General features: G+C 36.5%; 1 protein-coding gene across 1 annotated transcript in view; it reads right to left on the reverse strand.

Annotated features, from left to right (window-relative positions):
• Kiaa1109 (KIAA1109 ortholog) overlaps positions 1-20,749 on the reverse strand; it is a 182,077-nt gene that overhangs the window by 49,535 nt on the left and 111,793 nt on the right. Inside the window, exons 49-57 of the mRNA XM_032898488.1 lie at positions 19,819-19,912; positions 17,961-18,011; positions 15,279-15,485; positions 13,525-13,763; positions 11,259-11,503; positions 7,755-7,860; positions 3,005-3,102; positions 1,661-1,846; positions 579-747 (exon numbers count right to left, since the gene is read on the reverse strand). Coding sequence (XP_032754379.1) covers positions 579-747; positions 1,661-1,846; positions 3,005-3,102; positions 7,755-7,860; positions 11,259-11,503; positions 13,525-13,763; positions 15,279-15,485; positions 17,961-18,011; positions 19,819-19,912 — 1,395 coding nt within the window. The remainder of the gene's footprint in view (positions 1-578; positions 748-1,660; positions 1,847-3,004; positions 3,103-7,754; positions 7,861-11,258; positions 11,504-13,524; positions 13,764-15,278; positions 15,486-17,960; positions 18,012-19,818; positions 19,913-20,749) is intronic.

A 20,749-nucleotide genomic window follows, 5' to 3' on the forward strand; every position in this document is an offset into this window, starting at 1 on the left:
CTATGCTAGGGCTGTTCTAGCCCTAGGATAAGAAAGTGAGTAACAGTTGATCTCATGAGCTTATCTCCTTGGTGAATTCTACATTCTAAGTGGAAACTGAAGAATTTGTTTTTCCTCTAAAGAGCAAAGGAAGATACAGACTCAGATCTAGAAAAAAAAAGATTTTTGACTCATTCACAAGTCTATATGAATTCTTTTTCAGCAGACTACATCATTGAGCGCAGAATCCTGATCCTGTTATCCATTGTTTCCCACTTTTAGCCAGCACACAGTAAACATTTTCAGAATACACAAATCAATGTATATCTAAAATACAAACGGGTAGATGATCCAAGCAAAAACCTTAGCATTTCAGATTGGAACTTGGAATAAAATAATCCTATTTATGTCAAAAGCAAGGTAATTGTGAAGTATGACATGACTTTTAAAGCTGTAGTTAGCAAGACTTGCCTTAGGTGCCCACATTTCAGAGCTAGGAGGCAGTTAGCTCTGCAGCATCTGCACTGGCAAGGGCAAGCTACAGCAGACCTATCCTGGTTACCGCATGCTCCCACACAGTAATAGCTGGCATGACTTACCTCTATCAAAGGCCACAGGCTGCGCATAAACAATTGGTCTGTTCAGGGTGATAAGCACAGCTTCCCTATCTGAAGAACCACTGATTTCCTCTCGAAGGGCATTCCTTAATCCAATTCTAGTTTTAAAATAGGCAACTTGATGAAAATCAGAACCAGCTTCTTCATAAACCTAAAATAAAATTCAAAACTTAACAAAATCAAACAATGGAAAATTTTACCAAAGTAATTTAAACATTATATACCATTTTTCTCCAAAAGACCTACAGTATACTTCCTAAATTCAACCATTAAATGATAGACCCTTAATATTTTATAATATAAATACTTAAAATTAATGTAACATATAAATAACTACGTAAAAGGTAAACTTGGATCTGGGCTGCAGCCCTGGGGTGAAGCTATCAAGCACAGTTAAAGCCAGCAGAGGAAAGCCTAGTGATATATTAAGTGTTTGAAATAAATAAGATTTCTCTCAACATATGTTTCCATTTGGAAAAAATGAGCTTTTCTAATCTAACAAGAATCTGAAATAGTTAATGTAGCCATTGATTTTTTAAAACTATAACTGGCAATTAAAAATGACTTTTCAAATCCAAATCAGTGGAATATTAAAAAGAAATATTTAGCAAAATTCAATTAAAACAACAAAAAGTATCTCTGATAAACAGTAAAACTTGATTAGGGAACTACACTAATTGCTGTCTTTTTCTTAAAACTTTACATATTTAACATCTATGACATATGAAATTTCAAACATTCTATAGGGAAGGTGTAAACGTAACACTTTATATATTAACTAATAAAAGCACAAGACAGTGAAATAAAAATGCTTAAGAAACTGACAGATTCCAAGCGAATGTTTGCACGGATTCTGGATGGCGTCTCATGCAATTGCTCCTGCACAGCCTTGTAATAGGGAACACACAGTCAAAAGGACAGGAAATGGCAAAGTAAAACGTAAAGGCCAAGGAAGTCTTCAACAGAAGTCACAATGCAAATTGTAGGAACTTAAATATTTCTAAAACTATAACACAAATTAATTTACAGACAATAGCTCCAATACCATTATATTCCATACAAACCTGATGTTTGACAATTTGCCCTAATGCCAGGTTTAAGTCCACTTGGCATTTACCAAATAACTTCAGATAGCTGCTGCTTCCTGGTGAAGCTTTGGTTTGAAGTCGGTTTGAAAGTTCCAATTCAATCAGTCCAGTTTCAAATCTCACAGCTCTCATTGAAGGTGTGGTGGCTGTTACCTGAATACCCTAGAAGATTACATGTTGTAAGGAAAATAAGAAAATAAACCAATACAGATTCACTCATATACAATCTTTTGAAACAAGATAGGAAGTCATGTTTAAAACATATATAAGATGTCTAGGGCACACATTCTTAAAATCAGTTATACTAGGACACTACAGTTATTTAATTTTAGCATTTTTACTTTTTTATAGGAGGTAATTAAGATTTAAAGTATTAAAGCTATTTTTTTTCTCTTTGGACATGCCCTGTTCTCCCACCTTTGGCACTGAGGAAGAACCCGTAGCTTTTCTTCATTCAGATAACTGTATATGAAAGCAAGCATTCTATCATAGTCTTCCTAAAATATCATCAATTGAACAAACATTCAAAATATTTTTGCAGAATAAATTATAAAAGAAATAATTAGAAATATCAAATGTTCACTGGAATATAGTCAAACAAACTATTTAAATTATATAATATAATACAGCTTTTAGAAGATAAAGCTGATCTCAATAATCTGGTATAGAAAGATAGAGAAGTTTTTCAAATACATGCTAATAATATTTTATTATATTATTATTATTATTATTATTATTATTATTATTATTACCATTACTATTATTATAGCAGCATTTGTAATAGAAGGTCTGGGCATTCTTTTAACAACAGTACTAGAAAGGCAGAGGCAACTGGATTTCTGAACTCAAGACTAGCCTAGTTTATATAGTAAGTTCCAGCAAGCCAGTTAGGACTGTATAGTTGAGATTCTGTCTTTAAGAAAAGAAATAAACCTGGGTTTGGTCCTCAGCTCCGAAAAAAAAAAAAAAGAAAAGAAAAGAAATAAATAAAAGATGAAAGGAAGGGAGGAAAAAGAAAAAAGGAAAGAAGGTAGGAAGCCTGATGCTTGCCCTTAAAGAACTGAGGCCTGAGGATATAGCTCAGTAAGGGCTTGCTGTATATGTATAAGGCCCTGGGCTCTAAGCCTCGCAGTGTCAATATGAAGGAGAAAAAGGAGGAAAAAGAAGATTCAAACACTAAAGCTTTCCCAAGTAAGCGGAGTACAATTTATTCTTACTATTTTGCAATTATGTATCACACAAAATTTCCACATAAAATATACACTAGTTAATTAGAAAGTGTCAGTAAAATTAAAAGTATCAGTGTTACGGAAATTTTACCTTAAACTGTAAATTCAGGGAATAGAGGAGAATTTTCGGCTTATCTCCATCTGTTGTTCCATCATGTTCATTCCACAGAGGAATAGGCTGCTCCCCACCTAGAAAAGGTTAAATACTGAAGGACTAAAACAGCTTCCTTATCAGAAAAAATTCTGACTATATTCTGCGCATTAAAAATAAATATATGGTTGCTGGAAATTGAACTCAGGACCTCTGATAGGGCAGTCAGAACTCTTAACCACTGAGCCATCTCTCCAGTCCTTACTCTTACTCTTATTAACACTCATTTATCAATGTTTCCTTGATGTACTGTTATAAAAACTTGGTCTTTCTAAGGTGATATGTTAAGAATATTCATTTCTGGTAAAATGTTTATTTATTCCCATACTTATGTCCCAAATTCCTTGGGAGAAGCACATCTTAGTGGGTTCTCAGTGTTTTTTTTTGAATGGTCAAGGGCACCTGCGCTATTTCATGATCCAACTTGTCATCTTCACTCATGTCTACACCGCCTCCCTCACAGTAGCCATGCAAGTGTTCATAACTTTAGACTCTCACAATTCTGATGTCAATCACAGCAAATTAACACGTCTTTCTCCTTTTGATGTTTTTCTCCATATTGTCTGTCTTTTGTAATGGCTCTGTGATCAGAAAGTAGAATGCATTCAAGCCCTGCTTTAAGTCATCCTGATGCATGAAGTCCTCAATGATAATGTATTCACAAAGTGTGTCCTTTCTTCTTAATAATTTTAATTTGTGTCTGTGTGTGTGCACGTATGTGCGTGACCATCCTAATGAAGGTGTACTTTGCTAAGCCTAATATCTGATATTTCCATGTGTCTTTGTAACTTCATTATCTAACTTGGAGTCACATATATTTTTATCTCATAAATACTACTTAAATGTTTTTATATCAGATCTCTTATATAGAAACAGAGTTTATAAAGATAATTTATAGAGATAATTCCTACTTAGAAACACAAAAGTCTAACATGTACTACAGGGGGAAAAAAGCACATGGCATAGTTACTTACATTTCAAGAAGTATTTTTAAAATACTGCTAATAAAAATGTTTAAGCCAGTAAAGTTCTTAGTCTCTGACATGCCATAGTAGTCAAGAGTATATTCTGGATGATGCTAGAGACACGGTTCTCAACCTGTGGGTTGAGACCCCAGTGTGGGATAGTTGAATGGCTGACTCTTCTCCAAGGGTTACATATTAGGTGTCCTGCATCATAGCTATTTTATGAGGCATAAACCACACTTTATGTAGCTAAACCACAGTTATGAAGTACTAATGACAATAATGTTATGAGTAGGGCTCCCTATACCATGAGAACTGTACTAAAGGCCTGCAGCATTAGGAAGGTTGAGAACCACCACTGAGGAGCAATCTAATGGTATGACCAAGTAAGGACTACAGGGTTCTTCTTTACGGAATATTTGGAATTCTTAGATAAGTAATGAATAAATGGTAACTTCTTTGTGAAGGCAAGATAAACTAGAAGGGGAATTGTGGTAGAGGAAGAAGAAATCTTAAGCACAGGGGAAAGGTAATGGAAGGTATGTTATAAGACAGCAAGACGGAAAGACTGACTGGCAGAGCAAGCTTGCCTGAGGTGTGCAGTGAGCACTGAGTGGGGTAGTATAGGTGGGTGTCTGCTCTGCCTCTTGGGGAGAGGAACTGGGGAGTTGGACCCAGTTATAGGGAAGTGCCAAGATACAGCTCTGGAGGTGGCAAAGCAGTCGGAGATATGGGAAAGCAGAAGCTGGTTTGGGGGTCTCCGGACCTGCAACATGGCCAGGGCCTTGGGGTTTTCAGACTCTTAAATATCCAGGCTCAGCTGAGAACAACATCTAACCCTGGACAGACTGGGGAAAAGGGGAACTCTGCCTTGCTCAGAGGTGATTGTCTTTAGTTTGGTGGAGGCAGGCTTAGTGTTGGCTGTGGCTGGGAGCAGAGAGAGGCCTTCTATGGGAGAATTAAGCTGCAGCACTGTAGGTGAAGGCCTTCTTCATGGCTCCCCACGGTGAATCTTGATGAAAGAGACAGTGCATGGTTCCAAAAAGTTTATTGGTTGTTCATGAAGGAAAAATGGATGCATACGATGCAATACTTACTTCTCAGGGTAAACCTGAGATTAAAAACATTTTGCAGGGAGGAATGTCTGCAAAGGGAAGTTTATTGGCTAAGTCCTCTGGAACTCTTGGTACCTCATTAGCATGGAGAACTCTGTTTTGCACCTACATGGCCCTCATATGCATTTCTTTTATGTGAGGAGCATGGCAAGGGTTCTAGGTCTGAGTCTGGCAGGGAGCTGGGAGTTGCCTAAGTCTCAGGTGTGTGCCCACTGTGCCCACCTGCTCTACCTTACCAAACATCATAGCATGCTTTTACATCCCACAGGTTAGTAGTAAGGTAGAGAAACAGATGAAAATAAAGTATAATGGCATGTATGTAAAGTACAAGACTATTACTTTCCATGATAACCGATAAAAATTAGTAAAACAGAAGAAAACTATAAAGAAGGGTGACTAGGCCTAAATATTTATCCAGGACTGGGGAGATGGCTCAGTGGGTAAGACTGCTTGCTATGGAAATAGAAGGACCTGGGTTTGGATCTGCAGCATTCATGTAAAAGATGAGAGTAGTCATTCTTCCTGGAAAATGTAAGCAAGTTTCAAAAGCTCTAAGTTATATAAAATATGCAGAAGTGTGTATGTATGTATATATATACACACACATGCATATATGTAAATATACATATATAACAAATTTCTAAGATCAAAGTATGATATATTATATTAAACCTTCATTCAAATTATTGTTATCTTATTTACCTGTTCTTATTTATACAAGCACTGACTTAAAAGGTCAAAATGTACATCTAATCAAGGTTTATTTTAAAGTGCTTAGTTTTTGCCAAAACTTTATTACATTAGTAGTTAAAATACTAAACTGGTGTCAACACACCTTCTCGGTGTTCAATAATAATACTCTGGTGCCTATACTAATGTGGACAGAGGGATTAAAAGGTGCACTGTAGGGGCTGGGGATTTAGCTCAGTGGTAGGCGCTTGCCTATGCGCGCAAGACCCAAGGTTGGGTCCCCAGCTCCGAAAAAAAAAAAAAAAAAAAAAAAAAAAAAAAGAAAAGGTGCACTGTGTCTTCTGCCTTCTAAGACCAATTCCTATTCTAGCCCTGGTGAGTCACCTGTATTTTAAAGAGACCATGAAGACCCTACTACATAGACTAAAATGTCCATTCTACAAAGAGGAAGATCCTCCAGGAGGGAAATTTTCCTCCATGTTTCCAGGTGAAGCCATGTGTCCAGCAAAGCCTCTGGCTTCTCCTTGTATAGATGGAACAACTGACCAGAGGTCCTCCTAAGTCCAAGTAATCCTTGAGGACCAGACCATAAATGTCCTTCCAAGTAAGAATAAAGTGATTAATTCTGGCCACCTGCAAAGTCTTAAGCACACAGCAGAAAAAAATAAGTAAAGTTAAAATAATTGATAATAATATAATAAAATAACGGGCATAACCAAATTAAGATCCTTAATCAAATTAAAGAATTCTTATGTTTTTCCTAATCATATAACATGGCAAAGACTACCATCTCATTGGTGAACAGCTTTATGGAAGGATCTCTGTAGTAAAACCTGGTTAAATCTACTATAACCTTAGCTGTAATGCTCTTCTCTAGACCTTGTGTATTTAGCCAGTCTTAATTTTGTCTATACTAGTTTACAGTTTGGTCCATATTTAGATAGTCCTGAGATGATCCAGTTCTGGGTCCCTTTGACTATTCTCCCATGCTTGCAAATCATCAAGAGTCTCTCTAATTCCCTTCTATTTCCTCCCTAATCTCCCCAATGCTTATAGGAAGTAGTCAGACTGATTTAGCATCCATCTTCTAAATGGTTTCAGGGCCTCAACTCATGAGGAGAGAATGTTAGATGAATAGGTATTATTAGCAGGCTAGGAGGCCTATGGGGAAGGACTCTACCCTTAAAATGTCCTCTTCCACAGTTTCCAACACCAGAAATTGCCCCAAACTGTGATGGGGATGCTGATCTTGACAGCAGATAATTAAATGAACAACATCTACCCATGGAAACAAAAGTCAAGAATGTTAGTTGTGGTCACTGAACCCCACCTAGATTCCAGGCATACAGAGCCGTCCACCTACAACCTACATTCTTTCATTTGCTGCTCACCATTTCTTTGGTCACTCCTGGAAAAAGCCCATCTCTGGCCAAAAAGGAAACTTCATCCTCCTCGCCTGCTTCCTTCCCAGTCTGCCCTATAACTACTCCAGTTTATAAGTGAATGGTGGGTTTGATTCTTATAATGAACTGCCCCTACTCCTCCAATCCCCCAGAGCAACAGGTTTTCTTTCTTGAAATAAAGGACCATACTGTCTTAACCAACAACTGGTAAACTTCAGGTTCAATGAGAGACACCAGCTTAAGGGAATAAGATAAAGAAAATAAAAGAAACTACCTGATCATCTCTCTTCTTTCTGAATGTACATTCTCATTTCATTCATTCATTCATTCATTCATTCATTCATTCATCTCTCTCTCTCTTCCTCCTCCCTCTCTTCCTCTCTCTCTCTCTCTCTCTCTCTCTCTCTCTCTCTCTCTCTCTCTCTCTTCCTCCTCCCTCCTCCCTCCTTCAGTAATTTTTATGCCATTTAGGTCTTTAAGAATAGAAACTTGTAGCCCTAGCTCCAGGCAGCCTTACCAGACACCTTCTGTATCACTTCATTCACTTCCTTCATGAACACTTTCTGTACAAACACCAAGTGGTTTAGAAGATCTGTTGTGAGATTGTGTTCAAAGGAACCAACCTGCCAAACAAGATTGGAGTGTAAGATTGTGCTGCTGAGGATGTTAGCTATGCTTTCTGTGTAAAGCAAATCATCAAGACTTTAGGAAAAGGAGATAATTCTCTATATAAGAACAACGCACTGAAAATGTCTGTAAAGGTATTCAGTCCCAATGACCATTTCCATTTGTATTAAATGCTACAAATATAGTGATTCAAAACAAAAACCCCAAACAGCACACTGTAGGTCTCAGGATTATATGAGAGTGAATTACCAAATCCATACCTAATGTAGCATGTGTCTTGTGATTAGTATAAAATTATTAGTTGCTGACAAGAATTAGTCAATAAACAGATGAAGTAGAAAGCAGCTTCTAATTAAGTGGCCATTAAAGAAAACACAGATTCAAGCACTCTATGATTAAAGCAAATACTACTATCATTGTAATATGGTTCATATTTTGATCAAAAATTAGTAGAGCAAATAGATTTGTCACCTTTGATGAAAAATCACAAAAGTTTGAGCATATCAGGAGGCACTTAAACTATCTTTATTACTGTTAGTTATGTGTCTTGGCTGTATGTGGTATTGTACACATGAATGCAGATGCCTGCCAAGGCCAAAGGTGCAACATTCCTCTGGGCTGCCTTGATGTGGGTACTGGGACTTATTTTATTTATGAGTGAGTGTGTGGGCACTCTCTCTGGGAGATCAGTATATGTTCTTAACCACTGAGCAGTCCCTCCTTTTATCTTGCACAGAAAAGTACAAATAGGACAAAAATGAGTTTCAGTATGTCTACATTATTAGGACTATTTCAAATAGGAAATTTTGATATACTACATAATTTTAAATGCTTTGAAATTAATTTATTTTCCTTTCCTTTTGGTATAAATTCTTCCTTTTTAGTATCTGACATTAATATGGAATTATACCATCCATTGCTTTAGATTTATTTTCTTTGAATTGAAGCATTATTAACAGTACTGCCCAACTAGTTTGGGCCACTTATTTTTCAACATGGAAAGTACACATGCAATAAAATTTCCTAATTCAAATTAGGATTCTTAAAAGCTTGTGTACTTTTGGATATATTTGTTTTTACACACACAAATCTCAACTCCTCCTAGCCTGGCTAGGTGGGCTGCTGGGCAAAGAAACTTACCATGCAAAACTAGATTCTTGAGTTTTATCCCTACAACCTAGGTATGAGTAGAAGCAAAGAATACACTTCACCAGGGTGTCATCTGATTTCTCTATGTGTACTGTGGCATCCCACAGAAACCATACATCAGAGACACAAACTCACTCATAAATAAAATTAAAAAACTAAAAGAAATTACAACTTTTGGACACTAAAGAAAGTGCAGTGTAAAAAAGGTTTATCAGACTTAAATGTGTCTCCTCCAATTACAGTATTTCTATCAAAAACTCAAGAGCTGTCTTATAGATTTTCAAACCAAATGAAAAGGTATGGAGAAACCTTAGATAAAACGCCCTACAGTGGGAAGAGGGAACTTGTAGAGCCCACCTCCAACAGAAAGACAGGGCATCAAGTGAGGGATGGGGTTGCTATCCCACAGTTAAAACTCTGACCCTGAGAAAGGACTGGAAGAGCTTGAAGGGGCTCAAGACCCCATATGAACAACAATGCCAAGCAACCAGAGCTTCCAGGGACTAAGCCACTACCCAAAGACTATACATGGACTGACCCTGGACTCTGACCTCATAGGTAACAATGAATAGCCTAGTAAGAGCACCAATGGAAGGGGAAGCCCTTGGTCCTGCCAAAACTGAACCCCCAGTGACTGTGATTGTTGGGGGAAGGGTGGTAATGGGGTGAGGATGGGGAGGGGAAGCCCATATAGAAGGGGAGAGAGAGGGGTTAAGGGGATGTTGGCCTGGAAACCGGGAAGGGGAATAACAATCGAAATGTAAATAAGAAATACTCAAGTTAATAAAGGAAAAAAAAATAACTCTGACCCATAATTGTTCCTGTCTGAAAAAAATGCAGGGATGGAAATGAAGAAGAGCCTGAGGAAAAGAAGGTCCAGCGACAGGCCCAGAGTGGGTTCTAGCTCAAGGTGGAGGACCCAAGGCCTGACACCATTACTTAGGCTATGGTGTGGTTACAGACAGGAGTCTATCATGACTGACCTACAAAAGACCCAACAAGCAGCTGAGAGAGTCAGATACAGATATTTGCCCCCAACCAATGAACAGAAGCTGCTGATCCCTGTGGCTGAATTAGAGAAAAGCTGGAGGAAGCTGAGGAGGAGGGCGACCCTGTAGGAGGACCAGCAGTCTCAATTAACCTGGAACCCTGAGATCTCTCAGACACTGGATCACCAACCAGGCAGCAGACACCAGCTGAGATGAGGGCCCCAACACATATACAGCAGAGGACTCTCGGGTCTGTGTTCAGTCAGAGAAGATGCATCTAACCCTCAAGAGACTGGAGGCCCCAGGGAGTTTAGAGGTCTGGTGGGGTGGGTCAGGTGGGTGGGGTGGGGACATTCTTATGGAGACAAGGGGTGGGAAGGAGGTATTAAATGGGGAATAGTCGGAGGGTGGACCAGGAGGGAGATAAAATCTGGAGTGTACAAAATGAATGAATGAATGAATGAATGAATGAATGAATGAATAAATAAATAAATAAAAACAAAAAAATAAAAAAGAAGTTCACCTCAAGTTGGAGAGAAATGTCATAAAGATAGAGAAAAAATGGAGGGGATGGAACAGGAGATGGATTTGACAAAATACATTATATGTACATATAAACTCAATAATTAATTTGAAAATTAATAAGTATACAGAAGATAATGCCAAAAAGAGGTATGCCATGCTTTTTAAGCTTTTGACAGTAATACATAGAGGTGAAGATAATGAGGTAGTGCCAGCTTTTAGCATTAGCTTAAATAATAAATGAGTCTGTTAATTTATTTTACCTTTCCACATGATCTTTAGATCACGACTAATAGTTGTTTTATTAATATAATCTTTTAAAAAATCAGTCATCCACCCCCCCACACACACATTTTAAAAAGAAAAGAGGTACGAGTACCTCAAAGTTAATTAAAGAACTACAGAAGTAAATACATAAAGCTCTTGATGTTAGCTTTTATTCTTTTTTTATCAAGCAAACCATAAAAATGTCAAAATGAACTTGAGCTTTAACATGTAAGATATAAATTTGTAGATGATAAGTACATTGTTTCAAAAAACATATTTCAATAAAAGCAGGGAAGGGAGGTAGTCAGAGACAGACACACATCCTTTCTCTTGAAATTTGGTACATTAGCCTTCTGTAGGAAAAAAATAAATAATTTAACATTTCAAAGTTTGGACCATCATGGTTTTTTGGTATCTAAATTCTGAAAACTTATAAAATGCAATAAGTAATTTGAAAGTAAACTTACTTCTGCCACACAACGTAGATAATTCCCTTGTAAATAGTACCCTTGTTTAGAAGGCAGCTCATCTATACTCCACACTTGATCTGAGTAACTATCATGCTCTTCCATAATGTATTTCCCTGACATGGTAACAGGTGGAAGGTTAAGACTTGCAGAAGGAGGGATAGTTGACATATCTGTCGCAGAAACTTTTGAAGTAAAACGTAATCTGTGATTTGGTAACTCAAATGTAAACCTTGTCTGTGCACCTGTAAGAAGTAAGGAACATTACAGCTGTACAGCATGCAATAATATCACTTTTACAAAAATGATGTCTAAGAAAAAACATTTTGTCATCCCACAGTTTATGCTGATATACATAAAACTAATATTTAAACTTTACAAATGAGTACCTTTAAACAAGTACACATAATATAAAGAATTAGTCAGCAAGTACTAGTAAGCCAGCAGTATTTATGATGCCTACTGGGTACCCAACATCATATAGATGCAGAGACACTTACAGACTCTGCTTATCAGAAAAGGGAGAACAGAAAGACACTGAAGACACTGCCCTTCATGTAGAGAAGCTTATAACACAAGAAGATAAAGCAACTCAAGCTAAAAACAAGTCCCAGATTCTGGAACATTAAATACACATTCCTTTAATGTTACCTATTAAGAAACCAAGTAATATGTTACAGTTTAATTTAATATTGTGTTTATTTATTAAGCCTTCTAATTGGCAAAGGGTTGTTCAAGGAAATATTAATATAGAGTTAATCTCTTTATTTTGCTGATATTGTTCGGCTGTCTATGGGGGTATGAAGAATTGGCAGGAGATTGTCATCACAGGACATAAGCCAAGTATATGCACCCAGGTTCCTCTCATAAACAGAAAAATGCTACTCTCCAACTCCAGTGCCTTTGAGATGGCCCCAAAGACCCCAACTACACTGAGTGCCTCTTACACCTGTTACAGTCCAGTCTCTCTCTGACTCACTTCTGGCAGCTGCAAGAGGTAGGGTCTGTCTCCTACTACCGCCCTCGCCATCAGTACTAAATAAAAACACGCAGACCAACACAATTCAAGGCCACAGTTACTACTCCCTCAACTGTGATCATGAATGTGTTACTCTTACTGGCTCTGTTCTTTTTCTTTATTTACAGAATTCTGGGTTCTTGTTTGGCTACTCAACAAGGCGGTCACTCTTAGATATTCTACTTTTTCAGCTTGAACGTGCCTATCTGGCTTGCTCTTTCCATTAGCCTATGGATTCCAGCAGATGTCAAAATGAGCAAATTAGGCAGTGTATTGATAGAACTGGGCTCTGATATATGAAAGTCCATGTTTTCTAACTTTGCCAAATCAAAAAACTCAACTTACCTTGTTTTTATTTCTGGTAATAAAAGGTTGAAAGGTTAAGAAAACTATTTTAAGATACAAACTCAGAAATGTAAAGAGTAGTAATACATATATCCTTAATATAACATTGTATTTGAGTAGGCTTATTAGTGCTTTAAAAATTAATGTAATTTATCATGTTAAAACAAAAAAAGAGAAAAAGACATTTTTAGTTCAACAGGTATAGAAGAAAGTATCTATATTTAGTCATCAATTATTTTTTACAGAAATTTCACAGGACAGTGGAAAATCAATACTAATGTTTTCATGACAAAAAAAACTACAAAAAACCTAAGTAGTCATCATTAATTTTGCAATAATTAAATAAAAATTTTAATAATTAAAATCATTAAAAAATGATGATTATTTTACACCTTAAAAACTGGAATTAAGACAAGGAAAAAACAATAAAGAAAATTAAACCATTTTATAAATGGAGAAAAAAGATGGTAGGATGTTGGAAGGGTAATTTTGAGGTGCTTCAGAGAAGCTAGGGATAAGGGGAGTGGATGTGATTAAAATAAAATGTATACATGAATGAAATTATAAAAAAACTATATGAATAAAATTTAGAAAAAACACTGTTGAACTTTAAGTGATCAAATACTTCAATTTCTGATTTTGTTCTTTGCTTTTTTAAGAGGGTCTCACTGTGTGGTTTGGCCTGACCTGGGACTTACTATATAGTCTATGCCTGTCTGAAACTCACAGAGATTCGCTTGTCTTGGCTTCTCTAATGCTGAAACAAAAGGGTACACCACAATGCCTGGCTATTAAAATTTTTTTAATATCATATTTTTAAGAACTGTAACTTTTCATCAAAAATTGCTTCCTTTTCAAAATTATCATCAGTTTTACATGGCTGAACTTAAAATTCCATGTTACCTGTCATTCCATGGCTTCTCATTCTCCCCATCTTGTACTCAGCCTTCAGGGATGGTAAGAGTGCTGCTCCAATGGCTATGCCATCTAACATGGCGCTGAACTTGAGAACGATAGGCTTCTTCTCTAAGCCTTCTGGCAGTTGAGGAAATTCATTTGTTTCAATAGGAGTCTGATTAACACTGGTTGGGGTTTTTTCAGAAGGCAGTGGGGTTGCAATATCTTCTTTCACAGGCTGTGGGCTACAAACCAAAACACACACACACCCCATAAAACTACTAGGAACTACTACTTTATCAATAAGATTACTAGATTACTCAGTGGAAAACTGCCAACAAATAATGATGATCTAGAACAGCGGACAGAGTAATAACTTGAGCTATAATTTATCAACAGGAGAATAAAGACCTGGATACAACAGCTATAGGAAAATAGGCAATGGCTTCTGAGACTGTCAAGGCACTTTCTAGGATAGGGAAAAGTAAGCATGCACGCATACACAGACACACATGCACGCACACAGAAGCCAGAAAAGCTGATACTATGAATAGTGGAACATGCACAGGGAATAAAGGTTACTGTGAAAAGATCTGATTTCCTGTCCTTTAAAATGCTATGTGATGAAACTCAAGAAGGACCAAAATGCGAATGCTTCACTCCTTCTTTAAAAGTGGAACAAGAATACCCTTGGCAGGGAATAGGGAGGCAAAGATTAAAACAGAGGGAGAAGGAACACCCATTCAGAGCCTGCCCCACATGTGGCCCATATATATACAGCCACCAAACTAGATAAAATGGATGAAGCAAAGAAGTACAGGCTGACAGGAACCAGATATAGATCTCTCCTGAGAGACACAGCCAGAATATGGCAAATACATGGCGTAATGCCAGCAGCAAACCACTGAACTGAGAACAGGACCCCGTTGAAGGAATCAGAGAAAGAACTGGAAGAGCTTGAAGGGCTCAGACCCCATATGAACAACAATGCCAACCAACCAGAGCTTCCAGGACTAAGCCACTACCCAAAGACTATACATGGACTGACCCTGGGCTCCAACCTCATAGGTAGCAATGAATAGCCTAGTAAGAGCACCAGTGGAAGGGGGAAGCCCCTTGGTCCTGCTAAGACTGAACCCCAGTGAACGGGATTGTTGGAGGGGGCGGTAATGGGGGGAGGGTAGGGAGGGGAACACCCATATAGAAGGGGAGCGGGGGCTAGGAGGATGTTGGCCTGGAAACCAGGAAAGGGAATAACAATTGAAATGTAAATAACAAATACCCAATTTAATAAAGATGGAGGAAAAAGAAAAAAAAAATGCTATGTGACATGTAGTCGGTCTTCAAAAATATACAGTAATTTCACGATAAAGGAATATGCAAAACCATGCATGCTATAAATGATTGCTGCAATTTTTAAAATTTAAACGATGACTGACAGTTTGAGAATTCATTGATTTGCTTTTTACTGAAATTTATTGTGATGCCACAATGTCTAGAATCTCTTAGACTTCATGTTCACATTGCATATTTAGTATTGGACAATGTGATATATACTTTATTGGCCATTTGATAAGAACACTTTAATGATACACACTATGATTCTCCCATGATGTCATTTGAATACTCTCTACCAGCTCCACTACTGTGATACTCATGTTCTCAGTAACTGCTCATTTTTTACAAACCTTTGTTACCATAGCAAAAATAAAAGGTATATGTTACTATACAGTCCCAGAGTATAAAGGTGAACAACTCACGCTGTGGAAGGCTGCCTGATAAGGTCTGAGATTTGCTTGGACAGTTGGTGAGAACTTCGAACCATCATGCTGTGTAACGTAGCAGGGTGCTGAGGAATGTTGATGCTGATAGCCCCTACTTTGAACACTGCAGCGTTGTTTGTCTTCAGTCCTCTCTGGGCACTGTAGAGGGCTTGGGACTTCGCTATACTACATTTCACCACAGTTCTGGAAACAGAGCAAGAAGACTATTAATGCGTAGGCAAATGAAAACCTTTGGAGAAATACCAAGAACATCAGATACTCTTATCAATGAGTTAGGAGGACAGCATTCATGTGGCACATATAGTCTGAAAAGTCATTTTAAAAGATATTAATATATACTGCATTGAAAAGTCTATTGGTTCTTTAGAATATATGAATATGTAAGTAAAAGCAAAAACATTAGGAATTGTTATGTATGCACACGCAAAAAAAAAATTTGCTTTGATTTTTTTTTTCTCACTTAGAACCTCTTTTTTCCTCCATTTTAGATTAGGGATCTAAAGAGAGACAAACTCTGCATACAAAAAAAAAAAAAAAATCCATTTATGTACTTCTAAAATGGTATCAAAAAATAAACAAATTATTGTAATAATCATGCTTGAGCTCAGGAAAAACAGGAGTAGGCCCTGGCTTTGGGAAGCATGAACGTGGTTGAGGCCAAGATGCACAGTGAATCTGGTGGAGCTCTGTAAACTGCATGGCCCTGAATCTGTAGCCTGTCTTCATGGACATCTGCTGTGAACTTCACACACACGCGCGGGGCACACCAATCATGCTGCAAATTTTTAGTCATCTTTCAGAGAAAACCATTATTTCCTTGAATAAGACATGAGAGATACATGCTTATGGCTTAAACTAAATGGCAATTCTCTTCAAATAATAACACAACTGCAAATAGATGACTCGTATTAACAACTTGTAATCTAACTTACAGTCCAGGTCTCTCTACATCTCCTTCAAAGCTAACAAGAGCATCCCCTGCAACTTCTAGTGTAATTTGATCAGTGTAGAATTATCATGGTGCTTACTTTTCTAGAGTGCCTTTATCCACACCACAGAGTTTACTGATGTTGACTGAATAGCAATGAGCACTGGACCTTTATTAGTTCTTTACCACACAGCAAAAGTATATGTTGAAAAACAATTTATCTTTCTTATTTTTCACATCTATCTTTATAACCTATAGCAGCCTGACTAAATATCACTTGTATTTCATAAGTGAACATGTAAAACTTAATTCTCAATTTAAACTAAAAGTCAGAATAGAAAACTAATAGGGCTGATTGTGATTGCAGGCTACTAAAATATTCAGTGAAAATTTTGATGTCAAGAACTTAAAGATCTGTTCTGCTCTAGTAGAGGGCCTTATTTATACTGTAATCATATCAGTCTTCTAGAGATCTAGAAGCTCTACCTCAGCCTCTACACCCCAACCCTATCTTGAGCCTTGCTGCCTTGAACTGGCTCCAAACTTAAAAGAGAAGAAGGTGGAGGAGTTTAATTTACATAACTTGTTCCATGCTGACTCTCTCAAATCAGTTTGCTTGAAATTTTCTAACAATAGAAATGTGGACATGCTGAATGACCATAGCTACTTAGTCAGTGATGAAAGACAGAATTCCTCTCCCATTTGGCAAGTGTATTACACACGATTGTCTCTCAACAGAGATACTGAGGATGGAACAAGGTGGCCAAACGTGACGCCGCCGCCACAGCACAGACCACCTACTAGTTTTCCATCGCCGCCTTCATGGAGCCTTTCTAATACGTAATATCCAAGCCCATAGATAATTTCCTCACAAATCTAATCTTTGGCCACTAAAGCCATTCTCTCTAAAGTTAATACTGTTTATTTTGTTAAATAGCCAAAGAGCTCGTAAATGAAAAGAAAAAATATTTCTAGGAACTGTCTGAGTGGAATTAAATGTAGCTGTTTTGCTTTTCTGTTCATAAAAAGACAATGTTACCTGGGCTATATTTCAGAAGTAAAATTAAATTTTTACGACTTTTAGTTGGTCAGTGAACTGAAATAGAACATAATCCCAACAAATGACTTTGAAGTGTTGATGCTTTATCTATGGCATATTATAAATAATGAAACAGATTTTATAAAATATGATAATCTTTCCATCAGGAAACAATATATAGATCACCTACCTACTCAATATATTTAAAATTTATTTTAAAAATGTCCAACGACATAACTAATGCTAAGTTAAATGCTAATGTCACATGCTGACAGACTCATGTGGTAAACATCTATACACACTCAAGTACAGCTAACTGCACACATATGCAATGGTTTAAATTACAATATTTCAAACACAAATGCACACATAGTAAAAGCCATAGATAAAGCAACAAATTTCCCATTAAAACAAAATTATAAAGTTGAAACATGCAGATGCACTGTTAGTTTTTAAAAACTACTTATTAATTAACAAAAACTTACCAAGTGAAAAATTCCATTATGGCATGAAATAACATGCCCACAGAAGCACAAGAAAACAAAGTCTGTCTTACCTGCGAGACAGCCCTCACTTAGGTTTGACTAATGGAACATGATATGGTTAGCTAACTGTACACATCCCACAAAGATAATATAAGCACTACACAACACAGTATTAATCACGAGCCATGAAAAAGAATAGGACATACAGAAATTCTTGTTTGGCTGTACTTGTAGGAGATGTAGGAAAATCCTCCAATCTACAGATGCAGATTCAAGAGAAAGCAGGAAGACAAAAAGGAAGCAAATCAGCATTCACATGTACATGAGTTACAGTAGGACTGCGTATCAGGAAGCTTTACTAATGTCCAGCCTAACATTTTCTTTCAAATAACTTTAAAACTATATTTTCCCATTCTAGTTCCTTTTAATTACAGTTGGAAATGCTGAAGAATAAATCCAAAAACTATTAACAAAAAGTAAGACTAAGGGTTTGACAGTAACAAAGGAGTAACTTTTATACTTCAAATAAAGCTGACAAGGGGGAATGATAAGAAATATCAACTCTACATTATTTAAAACCTCATTTTATAAATGTTAAGTTCTACAAGCTGAGACTGAAGCCATCCTCTTAATAGGTGATCCAGACAAGGAGATACAAGATACAGTGAGCACTTGAGACAGCTAAGGGACGCTGGCTCAGAGTCAGTGGAGCAGTCACCAAGCTGCTGCCTGTGACAGGTGCTGCGATGAACATGGACTGTTTTAAACAGTGTACGCTGGTACTCTGACTTTCTAAACCTCACTTCTTTAAAGTGGGATAAAATCCCCTCAGCTCACAGAGTTGCAAGGAGGACTAAGTAAATGAACAGATACTCCATTCCACTCCTGGCCTGCGATACGGGTTTCATACAGCCTATTGCTTGTCCACAATGAATGAGAGATCGGTTCTAACCATGGAGATTTCCTGGTCCTTCTTTATTTTTTATTTTTTAAAAGATTGGATCTGCCAAGGAAGTGCCTATGAAATAAATTATCAATGATGATTCTTGGTAATGATCCTAAGCTACTTGGGTAAGAGTTAAGCCTGAAATCTTCTCTATATAAGGTTCTGGCCTGTTTATCAATATCTACTTGAAATGTTGCCCAAGACAGGTTTTGTATTATCCAGATTTCTAAAATAGTGTGACTGAATTGTAGTTTGATCTAATAATAATCTTTAGAGAAGGAGTCAAATCTTCTGTGTAGTGGTTTCTAGCCTGAGGACTATGCTGCAGGACAACATTAGTACAGCATTAATTATATTATCAAAGAAGAACAAAGTCTCAGAATATGACTGTAACTATTAAAACACCTCTGAAGTTTCCAGATTCTTTCACTGTAATCCAGGGTAGCATGGGATGCAACACACAGCCAGCCAAAGCTGGTCTCTGATCAGTGACAAATGTTCTGCCTCATCTGCCAAGGGCTGGATTTACAGGTGAGCCACCACGCCCGGCTCCACGAGTCTCGGTTACTGTAACAGACTTCAAAGCCTTTACTGTTACATTCGGAACATGCTAAATGACAAATCTGAAGCCGAGGAGAACAATGGTTACTGAATTTAAAATTAATAGAGTTTTTATTCTTTTTGATTTTAATTAGCAATTTAAATGACAGGAAAATTAGCAACTTACATACTAAATAGAAATTTCTACTAAGATTATTTTTCTTGTAAGACAATCTCACCAGATACTGGACATTGGGCAACTTTTTTAAATGAGAGGGGGTGAATTTAGAATAGATAGGGGTGGGGTTGGGGATTTAGCTCAGTAGTAGAGCACTTGCCTAGCAAGAGCAAGGCCCTGCGTTCGGTCCCCAGCTCCGAAAAAAAGAAAAAGGAAAAAAAAAAAAAAAAGAATAGAAGAATAGATAGGGGTAACAAAATCAATTTTGTTTTTCCAATTGTATCTAGAAACACTGTATAAACCTCAAAATTCACAAAGTATGAGTTCATTCAAGGAATTCAAGTTATTTATAAATTGTAACAAGGAAGTAAAAGAAAACAGTAAAAGTAAACACACTTACTGTATATTTGGTGTGATCCCTTCAAGTAGCACAATATTAACCCCACCAATGTGAGCAGTAGCACACGTCTCAGTCATCTTTTGATGTAAAACATCTGAAATATGAAAAAAAAATTTGAACTCTAAAAATAATTGCATCTTATATTAAAATTACTTTATTTGAAATATATTTGATGACAAATGATAACTATAAATTATAATAAAATGTGTGCAATTATTGTCAATCTACCTAAAGAAAATTTCCTCAGCTTACTGTTTTGCATACATATATGCAATATGGTATTTTTAAAATAGAATTTGCAAAAATGAACTTCAAAATCTTCATGAAATAAATAATTTCATCTGAATTAAATGGTCTTTCTTTTGAATGCATTTTGAAAGAAAAAAAAAGCCAAATAAATACAACTTTAATCTTACATCTTGTGGTTTTTAAAATATTTATTAGCTCTTTAAATCTAGTCATTTTAAAGAATGTCATCTTGCTATTCTTTTCTTTTTTAGCATTTTTTTCATATAAATAAATCATATGATACAACTTGTAATCTTAAGCAGTCTTGGGGCTATAAAAATAATCACCAGCTCTTTAACATCAGTCATTTTCAAAGAATTATGACTTCTATTCTTTCTAGAATTGCTACACTGAAGAAGAAATATAGTTTAGAGACTATTGATAAAACCTACTAAACTTTGGGAATATTAAATCAATTGATTTAAAAGTGAATGTCCATTTCCCAGATTCTAACCAAAAGTATCAATGTAATTCTTAATGTTTACTAAAGTAATAGAAAAAATACTGGTTAATTTTAAAATGACTAAATTTAAAGAAAAATTTATTTCACTATTGCTATCTTTGGCTTGTATTTGAGAATTAATGTGTTTATTTTTTGCTCAGCATTTTATAATTTTTTTATTTCTTTAAATAATTTTCTTTA

This window comes from Rattus rattus, chromosome 3 (genome assembly GCF_011064425.1).
Source record: "Rattus rattus isolate New Zealand chromosome 3, Rrattus_CSIRO_v1, whole genome shotgun sequence".
NCBI lineage: Eukaryota > Metazoa > Chordata > Mammalia > Rodentia > Muridae > Rattus > Rattus rattus.